The 11,382-nt window shown below is 36.5% G+C and overlaps 1 protein-coding gene across 2 annotated transcripts in view; it reads right to left on the reverse strand.

Annotated features, from left to right (window-relative positions):
* Strip (striatin interacting protein) overlaps window positions 1-2,166 on the reverse strand; it is a 154,802-nt gene extending 152,636 nt beyond the window's left edge. For both annotated transcript variants that reach the window (XM_085809746.1, XM_085809745.1), the window contains exon 1: window positions 1,611-2,166. In XM_085809746.1, coding sequence (XP_085665872.1) covers window positions 1,611-1,613 — 3 coding nt within the window. In that variant the 5' untranslated portion in view covers window positions 1,614-2,166. The remainder of the gene's footprint in view (window positions 1-1,610) is intronic.
* Between the last annotated feature and the right edge of the window lie 9,216 nt (window positions 2,167-11,382).

An 11,382-nucleotide genomic window follows, 5' to 3' on the forward strand; every position in this document is an offset into this window, starting at 1 on the left:
AATTTATTTCACCAATATAGAGTTTTATATACGGCAGTATTCTAAATACTGAAGACTTACCACGTTAGGTATTCGTATTCAACTTTTAATATTTTTTTGGGAGGGGGGGGGGTCTTCAGGATTTTGGGTATAATACTACTAATAGGTAATTCAAGGTTTATAGTAAATAAATATATGTCACCTCAACCAAAATGATAATACTTGCAGTAGGAAATAAACTAGTAATTAAAGCGTTTGTTACAACAGATCACAAAGTACAATGCTAATATTTATCTAGTGTTTGGATTGAAAATTAGACGGTGCATGGCAAATATGAATAAATGCATGAAAACAAAGATTTGAATACAGAAATTATTAATTTTGACAATCGATTAATGAAATGAAGAGATACATAACCAACAAAATATTATGTAAAAATATCTGTTTATGATTTGTCAAAATGTCATTCTTCAAAAATAGCCAATTTGATGAAGAACTAAAGATTATTTCAGTTTATTTATTTTTCCTACTTTCTCTCAAATTGCATAAGGAGATTTTTCTTTAAAACTTAATTCAAAGTTCCACTTCAATTTAATTTTAAAACATGCAAATTCCCTTATATCCTTTAAAGGAGTGTATTGCCTTTTGAAATTCATGTAAGTTTATTGAAAATCAAAAACTAACACTCAATGTTCTCTGCTGAACATGCATATATAACTAGCCTTAAAAATGCAGCACAAATTTGCTTTTCATAATCATTATTAATTAAATTCTGAAAAAGCTATTTTACATTTATTTTACGTGATCAGTTTATCTCAGTGCTGACACATTATGAAACTGGCTAATATTAAATCTTTTTTTTCCTATAGCCTTTCACAATAGTCCAAGAAAAATAATAAAAGATTTAGCTAACTTGCCATATATCATCAACCTTTATGAAAAGACTTAACATTTAATGTTGATATACAAAACAACTATAACTGTTACATGGAATTAAAATCTGCAATAGCACTTTTGATAACCATACCTTCATCTATCGTTACTTAAAAAAAAACAAGCTCTAGTATGCAGCCAGTATCACTATACAAACAGGCTTGTTTTTTATTCTATTACAGCTTCCAGTTGCCTTTCCCTTTAATTCATGTATTTCGAGTTTTATATGAAAATTAAATACACAATTAATCTCATTATCTTTCAGAACAGTTCAAATAACAGCAAAATGTTAATTTCTTTCTTGTTTTACTCGCATAATGCCCAAACATGCTGGCTAATAAGTGATAAAAATACATATTTCAAGTAACCATACATAAATGCATACAGAAATTCTTGCTTTCCTGTAATGCAGGCAAAAATGAATTTATTAATGCTTTTATCACCCACCGAAACAATTCTGCTTCTTCTCTCAAAAGTATGGATAATAAAGATGAAGGTTTTCAAGTCAAAGATTATACAAAACGTATATTTACAGATAAAAAGCTACTCAATTACAACGAAGTTTAAACTCGCAGTGCTTCTGGTTATCTCACTACAGTAGTAAAAAATTAAAAAGAACTAGGGGTAGAACTGAAATAATAATACTATAAGAAAGCATAAAAACACAGCTAGAATTTAACATAAAACAACGAACTCACCATTCTGGAAGGCTGGTAAGCCCCCGGATAAGTAACGAATTTATCGTTGTCAGCCAGCTTGAAAGTTTTAAAGACACGCAATAAATTTAAAAAATGAGAAAGAAATTAGAATTCTAAACAAATACCTTATATTTTCACACTACATTTTTCGTACCTTTGAACAAATCCGTGTGTAAAAAAAACACTAGTGCTTTAAAACCATGCACTAAATGTTTAATAACAAGTTAAAATTTATTCTCGAAACAGTTTCTCAAAACATTATGAAACTGCAAATTGACACTAAAGCACATAAAGGAATTACTTCTTGTTTTACGGACAAAGTTCAAAACAAAACGAAATTGTATTGAATATACAATTGAAACATCTTACAAATCTTTTAAGAAACCATGAATAAAAAATTTTCTTATATGGAAAGCACACGGACTATCGAAATTATAAAATTTTTTTATTTGTGTTTATAATTCCATAAATTATTTAATAAAATTGTGTGGCGATATTCAATATTTACAGTTAGCACATTTACAGATTCACGAAGTATGTGCCGCAACGACATGTTGCCGAAAAAGGTACCGAAATACAAGCTGCACATATATATATTTTTAATCAGTGTTTTGAGGTTTAATTTTAAAATAAAGTCTTTCAGTTCAAAGAACTGAAAATTCTTATATTTTGCACAATTTGTTTACAGCGCGTTTAAGGAGTTTTCAATGAATACCCTAACAGTTACTTGCTGTGGGTTCTGAGTGCATTTTGGGCTAATGACGTTAGCACCGCAAGTAAGTATTCCCAGCTTTCAGGGACTAATCTGTGACATAGTGTATATTACAAATGCAAGGGTCTCGCATTCTAAGTCGAACATAAATCCTAAATTTATTTTAAATAATGTTAAATATATTCTGTGCATTAAGATAGGGATCCTATAAAGTTCAGCGCAGGCAAAGTTCCTATTTCATAAATCGGTCTCTGCCAGGTTCGATTCTAATGAATGCAGATATTTCTGACCACAAATGATATTTTCCTAAGCAGAATGGGCCATATAAGCAACCCTCATTCATTTCCAATCGTAAGCGCCAAACTGATGACCTGGCTTTATTGATATTCTTTTGATCAAAGAAAACAAATTAAAAAGAACTTTACGGCAGTTGTGTTACGGCAGCTTCTAGTTCAGGACGTAATTTTTAAAACTAGAAATGTCAGAGCCTAGGCATTTCTGTGGCAGTGTTTCCCCCGCCCAATCTCCTTTGCGATTGCAGTTGGAGATACGGCAAAGTATAAACACAAGGTCCCCTAGAGTGCCCCAACACTCCTCTCCCGTGTAAACGAAATTAAAGGTACCGAGGGAATCGGACTCTACGTCCAGAAAGTGTATGCTGGGGAACACTTGGCTTCTCGGGTCCAGGAACAGGTGATGATGCAAGGAAAACTGAGGGTGTAGACACTAGAAGTCAAGATGTAGGTGCCCACGAAGAGGGAGGGTGACTGACATATATGACAGTTCTGGTGCAAAGATAAGAACTATTTTGAGACAACCAAAGCTCACCACTGTGTCTTTGTTTCGATAAAGTACCCGATACTTCTTGGGTTGTGCGACATAGAACTAGATGTGGACCTGTATAAGTAGACTCCAAAGACCTTTTTTGATACATCGCGCGTCAAAACACATTCGAGGATGTAGCGAGTTTTTTGGAAATAAACACAGGCCTTCAAGAATGTGCACTAGTGAGTTTAGAAGACAATGTAGCCTTGGTCTCGTTAAAGTGTCTGAAAAACGCATGAGGCTTGACATTGATTGGGTATTTAGTGAGGGTTATAAATGTTGTGTCTTTATTGTGTATTTATTGCACAAGACACATTTACATTTGTTTAATTTATATGACATTTTATTTACATACAAAACTCATCACCACTACACACAAAAGCTTATAACTCCTTGACCGGCTTTCACCGTCTAGTATATCTGGTTCCCAATCGCCTCACGCACTTGGCGATGCTTATTGCTGCGTGGCGAGAGACAGCTTTAAGTTCGATTACTATTAAGTTCTCGATACACGACATCCCTTCCCCTTTATCCAAAGTTTAGACTTAGGGGGTCGTCAAATTCTGGTGGACTAACGCAAAAGTTGCAGCACAGCTGGTCTCTTTGGTAACCTGGTTGTATCAGCAGCAGGTCCGGTGGATGAAAGATTTGATAAAATCTTGGGCTACCTGTTGGCTATTACCTTTGGATGGTTCTGTAACTCCACTCTTATCCGTTTCTAGGGAAATCGCGAGAACTGGAGGTGAACGTATCCAGTCATCATTAATTATGGTTATTCCATCACGTATCTGGTCGACATGTCGCCGCTATATCTGACCGCCTACATTTATTGTGTAATGTAGCTTTCCATCCCTGGATTGGACGGTTCCAAATCTCCGTCATCTGTCACCTTGGCGATAATTTCGTACTGCCACTATATCGTCAACAATGACTCCTTGGCCTGCAAGCTAGTAGGTTCCTTTTCGAATTTTTCTTCCACCCTCTTCTTGAGATCTCGTCTCAATACGTCAATTCTTGTGCGAATATCCCTCTTCAGCATCGGCATTGCAGTGCTCTGTAGAGTAGTTAAGTTCGGAGAGTTTGGAGCTATTGCATTAAAAATGCACTGAGTTTTTTCTCAAAGTTCGCGGATAATTTTGCATGGTTCTTAAGGATAGTTTTAGTCTAAACACATACCGTTCATCATGCCCATTACTAGTTGGCCTAAATGTTGCTGCGGCCTTTTTTGTTTGTTTGATTCTGTTATTCTACAGTATTCTTAAACTGTGGGTTGTGACCCCTGTGGGGGTCGCCGGACCTGCAGCAGGGTTCGCCAAAACTTTTAACAGTTTAGATATTTCTTTAACTCATTATAATAATTTTACAATTACCTAATATTTTTACACAGTATATCTGAAAATAGATAAAGATAAAACAATACAGACAAAGAAAAAACAAAACGCTTCGACGCTTTTTTTTATAATATCAGCGTTTATTTTACTTGCTTTGTCCATGACGCGGTCATTTCGTCTATTACTTTACAAGGTATTTCTGCTGCCCTCCTAGTGTGCCTTCGTGGTGTAGTGGTTCTGCACGCTGGGCCGGTATTCTAGAGTTCCGTGGTTCGATTCCCGGCGAAGACGATTGCCCATATTTCATCTTGCCTGCTCCTCAAAAATTACTATAACTCAATTAGACATAAATTACTATAACTCAATTAGACACAATTAGACATAAAAAAGTAACTATAACTCAATTAGACATAAATAAAAGTAAAGATATATATGTGGGTAAAAGAAGAGCGTTTCTGATAATAGAATTATCTCATTTATTTCTGTTAAATCTCAGAGACATTGAAAACTGTCCCTGTCATGATAAATTAAGAAGCGGTTATGAAGGTAACATAATCAGTATTTTAATCAAGTATAAATTTATTCGTGTTTCACAGTAAAAAATATAACCATTAACTTCTATATCTCCAAGATATGCAAATGAAAGACAGTATAAAGTAGTCAATAAATGTGATCAAAAATATTTCATACAAAAATATACCTAAATCTAATAACTTCCCATATTCTTATCTAAAATAAAATAATAACCTAACAAACAACATACATGGCAGCTGTATTTAAGAAAAAACATGAACTAGTAGTGTTTGAAAGTATGAATAGCAGTAGGAAGGTAACAGAACTAAAATTTCCAATTAATAAAAAAAAGTGTGTTTTTTAAATAGTAAGCAATTAAAAGTGCTATAATTATGGATTGCAGTATTTACTAGTAATGCTGATGTTTCTTAACACCGTTTCTTTCGATCATATGTAAATGTATTTACTAACTTGCTCCGTTACTAACTTGTTCGAAATTAGCAGCTAGCCAAAGCGCGCAGCCGCGAGCTCAGATGTTCGTTTATATAATCATCCAGTAAATAATATGCATCGAAAGTCGAACAGCAATTCAGTGCAACGTTTCAGCGATTTATTCGATTGCGTTAAACCTTTCGACGATTCTTCTGATAATTTAAAAGAACCTTTTTTAAATGGCCTAGAAGAATTATTTCAACTGAATAGAATTACGAACAATGTTCACAAAATACGAACAAAAAAATATTTATCTGGATCGCTAAAACTTTTGTAATGTCAATGTCCCTAAATCCCGAGTGTACCGTAATACTAAAATTAAACCAAGCATTTTGGAATGCACGTGAAAAACGTAAAAACATAACAAACTGTTGATCAGAATTTGTATAGGTAACGAATTTCGTATTTTTGTTCACAGTTTCTCTAATTTTGATGTCAACAAATTAGTAATTTATCAAAGCCATTAATTTTGCCGTTTTCCATTAAAATTGTTAATATTTCTTTCTCCTTTTCTATTAATTTTTCCGTTCTGTTTGTCCTGACCGTCGATGAAGTTTCCGTCATATATATTGGACAGACGTTCAAAATGCATGGATATGCATCGTCTTTTAACACTGGACGTTTTCTCGGAATTCTTAAAATCGCCCTATTTTTATCCGTGTATACATCTTCGCGAAAATTGTACTTTTTGCTCTGTATGCGGTAAAATGTTTCATATTAATGTCAGAATATTAATTCAAGTAAATTCGTCCTTACTTCAAAAATAATAAATAAAGTCATATTTTAGCAGTGAAATAATTGCTAACATGCGATTTGCATTGATTTCGGAAATATAATTTTTTTTTAAATATATAAAATGCATAACTACTTATAGAACATAAAATGCACAACTACTTATAGAACATAAAATGCAACGTACTTTATAGATTAGTTTCGTTTTAAAATATTTTGCTATAATATTAAAAAAAATATTTTAAGTACTAATTATTTTTCAAAATTTTAAACAATAATTTAGCACGTATTTTATTAAATTTACATTTCATTAGATGGATCTACCTTAGATTAATGTATTTAGATGAAATAAAGTAATGAAACCTCGCAAAATAAATCTTATGCGGACTTCAGATTCTTGAAAGGGTAGATTTAGTCTCATTTCATTCTAAAAGTAACGCTGATAAACTATGAAAAAAATGCTAAAACGATAACGTCTAAAAGCAGTCATATCATGACGTTTCAAAGACGTCGACAAATTGCTAAGATGCAACGGCAATATTTTGCGTCTTCGCAACGTTGTAAAGACGTCGTAAAAGTTACCATGACCACTTTGAAACCTTTCGGACCAGTTTGCAACGTCGTGTGTTACTTGGGATGCTTGGAATAGCCTGTCAATGTAACGTTGCCAAATTGCCAGCGCTGCATTCAGCGCGAATATTTATCTGTTACACTTATATTATCCTTTCTGTGTGTTTATTGTTGGCACTTTTTAAGTCTCTGGGTGTCCTTTCATTTCTAAGTACACTGGTTATCATAAATTAAGGAAAAATCACAAAAATAGCGATAACTCCCTCAAAAATTAGCCAAACCGTGTAAAATTTGAATATGTTGCCAAGTAAGAGTAGCTGAGTAAAACTCCAAAATGCAAATTAGTGGCGCTGCACTCGAAATACGTCATCTGCGAGGAGCATAGAAGTCCATGTTTGAGAGCAAGCCCACATATTTCACTGTGATAATGACATCAGAAATCTGAAGATAGCCAATTCGTAACAACGATCTCCGGGCATCATCTGCCTGCAGAACTACGACAGAAAGCCATTGGGAGACTAGAGGCAGGACAAAGTCAAACAGAAGTGGCCGGATGGCTAAATGTGAGTCCTTTCTGTGGTTCATAGACTTTGGAGGCAATTTCAAATCACAGATTCGGCACCTAGGAGGTTCAGCCAAGGACGGCCAACTGCTACGACGAGCGCCGATGACCGATATTTGATATTATGTGCACTCAGGAATAGAGCCGCTACTCCGACTCTTCTTAGATCCTCCCTTGCTGCAGCCACCGGAAGGTTCGTGTCAACGTCAACTGTGTGTAGAAGGCTTCATGAAGGTGGTCTGTATGCGAGGCGAACAACCATTTGCGTGCTGCTGAAGTCACGCCATAGGAGAGACCGTTTGCAGTGGGCACGACAACATGTCCACTGGACGCCTGAGCAATTGATTTCTATTCTCTTTACGGAAGAGTCCAGATTTAGTCTAGAACGAGATAGTAGGCATTATTTGATATAGAGACACCTGGAACCCGTTATTATCCGTCAAACATCCGTGAAAGGGATGCATACGGAAGAGGCAGTGTCTGTGTTTGGGGTGGCATCTCTTTGGGTGGACGCACAGACCTACATGCCTTTCCAAGGGAAACCGTGAATGCTCAGATTTAAAGAGATGACATCCTACAAGTAAGCATGTTTAAATTCAATTTTTGAAAAATGCTTTGTCCCACACAAACAAGAAAATATTTCCTCAATGGTCTACAAAGGGTGTTGATAGGTTGCAATATTTTGGTTTATTGTCACCGAGTAGTCGGCACACAGTCTTAACTACTGGTACTATCGGAGTTGCCCATTCTGATGTTTCAACCTGTAGAGATTTATATTTATTTTAACTAATAATTTAAAGTTTTATTTGAAACTTTCCTATAAGCCTTCATTCCCCTAATTGTCAGTGCCAGAAGAGTTAAATATTGTAGCGCGCGTGAACGCATGTAAATTTTCTATGTTGAAGGAAGTAGTTAAAAGCCGAGTTTCGTTAGGAGAAAGGGAGAGTTAGGCTCTAGCTGCTGTCTCTGCAGTAGGTACGTTTTGCTTATTGCTGGTTCAAGTGGCTTAATTGCATTGCTTTGCTGCCACTAGCTTAGAAAGGGGTTTAAGTTCGGGATCTCGCTGAGCCCTGTAGGCTAGTTTATCATTTGTTAAACATTTCAACTTTTAATTTCAATTATCTGACTTTCAGTTACCGCCCAAGTACAGGCGAAGTTTGTTAGCGTCGAGTTCACGCATTCTGAATTTTAAAGAGTTAATTTATAGGATTTGAACCCTTCTTCTGTGTAGTTTCCAGCTACACAGTATACAGATAGAAGTTAACCCACCTGGACTCTACAAACCATTTCGATCATGCTCTCCTTTCCAAATGATCAATTTCTTCATTCATCCAACATTTTAATGGAAATGGTACTTGCCTAGTTCTACAAAATTTTGGTGAAACATTTGGTTTTAATTCAAGCTTAACCTCATAATTTTTTTATCTCCCCTAATGTTCCGTCAAAAATCTCTTTGTATTGTTACGGATTTGGTATTTGAATAGATAATATTAGTGCAATTATAAATAAAATTATTTTATTCCCGTGCAGTCCAGCGCGTGACGAATATTAAAAGAATGCTAAGCCAGAAGATTAAAAATACAAGAGCGCGTACATTTAACATTTAATAAATAAATAGCTCTTTTTGATTTCCAGAAAATTCCAAAAAATTCTCGCGCGCGATTTAAAATCTTATAATGAGGAGGGAAACCTCTCAGTTCGGTGATTTTAGTTAGTTTGTTGTTATTTTAAGAGTTTGTTTAGAAATTTGCTCTTGTTGATTGTAGAGAATTCGCGGATTAGCTTTCTTTAGCTGTTTTGAATTAAGTTTTTCTTGAACGTTTGAGTAGTCAAAAGATAACTACTGTGAGTTATTATAATACTGCACGAATATCTGAGGAGATTTAAGCATTTTTGTTGTGATAATAATAAATTTTGTTGATTTTACATCGGTCTTGTCCATTCATTTCGTAACGAACCCGTACGCACGCAACAATTTTTGGTGTCAGGAGTGGGGTTTGAATGCCAATAACAAGAGCGATGGAAGAACAATTGAGGCAGCTCATCAGTGCTTTTGCTGCGTTCCAAGAAAAGATGGAAGCTGGCCAAGCATCATTTAAAGCAGAAATGAAAGCGGGAAGGGAGGAATGAAAGCAGAGATGAAATCTGGTCAGAAAAGATGGAAGAATCTGTTAAAAACGAGATGAAACTGTTAAGGAAGAGATTATCTGCATAATAGAAAACAGATTTGATTTTATGGAAGGCAGAATAGACGCCGTTGAATATAAAGTTGGAGAAATTCAAGAGAGAGTTTCTGCTGTGGAGCAACAAATCGAAGGAAGAGTTTCGGCCGCATTCCAACATCGAATCGAACAACAAATTGAAGAAAAAGTATATGTCGTCCAAGAACATGTCGAACAACAAATTGATGACAGGGTTTATGCTGCCGTCGCCAAAGAAGTTGAAAGCCTAAAGAAATACATAGCGACAGCAGGAAACAATTCTGAAGGTTTTAAATTTCTATCTATGCCTACTCGTCCCTTTCTGATGATATGATGGGAAGACCTCCTGGCAAGTGTGCAAAACCCAATTTTCTATAGTTGCGGATGCGAATGGATGGGATTCCTAAGCTAAGGCCTGTCATCTTGCCGCTTCTCTGAGAGCAGACGCAGCGGATATCCTGCAGACGCTTCCCGAAACTCAGAGACTATATTTTGAAGCTCTGTCCGGCGCGTTGGAGCTGCGCTTTGGGGAAAAGTGTTTAAAAGACTACAGTAGGCTTCAATTAAAATCCCGCCAACAGAAAACCACAGAAACACTCCAGGAACTCGCCACAGATGTTGAAAAGCTATCCCATCTCGCCTTTTCGGAATGCCTGACAGAAACAAGAGAAATCCTGTCCCTGCAGTACTTCATCGACGGCATCCGGGATCCTGAAATACAGAAAGCTCTTCGAATGGCAGATGTGAGGAACATAAAAAGCTCTCTGTTGTACGCCATGAAGTTCGAAGCAGCCCAGCAAGCAACTAGTATAGATCGCTACCCAGTCAGAGCTGTGCGAGTCCACGAGTCAGTGGATCAACTGATGGCTCGTTTAGATGATTTAGCCAGAGAAGTCAATGTTTTGATACGGAGTAGGAGTGAGAACAAAGTGGCTCTAAGCTGTTGGAAATGTGGTATTGAAGGGCACATACGACAGCATTGCAGAACACCCCAGGGCACGGATAATAAAATGGATGATTTGACAAGACCAGTAATGCCTTGAGACGAAATATTGGTGAGAAGAATCCAACCCTAAAGTGCTGGAACTGCGGTGTTGAAGGCCACATACGAAGGAATTGCAGAACACCCCAGAGCACGGAAAACAAGATAGGCGGCTTAAACAGACAAATAAATGCCATGGAACAGAAAAAGATTGACAAGAAACTAAAGTGCTGGAACTGTGGAGCTGAAGGCCACATACAAAAGAATTGCAGAACACCCCAGGGTACGAAAATTGAGACCATTTCTGAGCAACGACGCAGGAAACAAATTAATGACCATATCAAGGAACGGAGGTTGCCAGATAATGAAAAACCTTGTTTTAAAGCACTCAAGATTTCTACGGTGAGTGGCAACAGTAGCGGACTGTCCATCCATAGGCATATGGATGGAGTTCCTTGCAATATGATCATTGACACAGGAGCCAATATTACCATCATTAGGAAAGATTTAGCTGAACAGTTTAAAGATAAACTTATTTGGACGCCATCCTGTGTTACCCTTTAGACTGCGTCTGGTGACAAGATCGACATAGCTAGGAAGTTAAACCTGAACATCACGTTTAGAAGTGCCGCCTACCATCACACGGCATATGTGGCGGATATTACAGATCCATGCATACTCGGATTGGACTTTTTAAGGAAATACAATTTTCCTTAGACTTCAAAAACAACAAACTGCTTTCAGCATTTGAAGACATGACTATCCATCCTCAAAAGGGAGCCTCGCCTGGAAATGTCGACTACTTGTCCGAAAGACCCAGCTCGGGAAGCTGCCGAAATCATACTAGGAGCG

Source organism: Stegodyphus dumicola, chromosome X2 (genome assembly GCF_044657685.1).
Source record: "Stegodyphus dumicola isolate Sdum_Otavi_A_Nest chromosome X2, ASM4465768v1".
NCBI classification, from domain to species: domain Eukaryota; kingdom Metazoa; phylum Arthropoda; class Arachnida; order Araneae; family Eresidae; genus Stegodyphus; species Stegodyphus dumicola.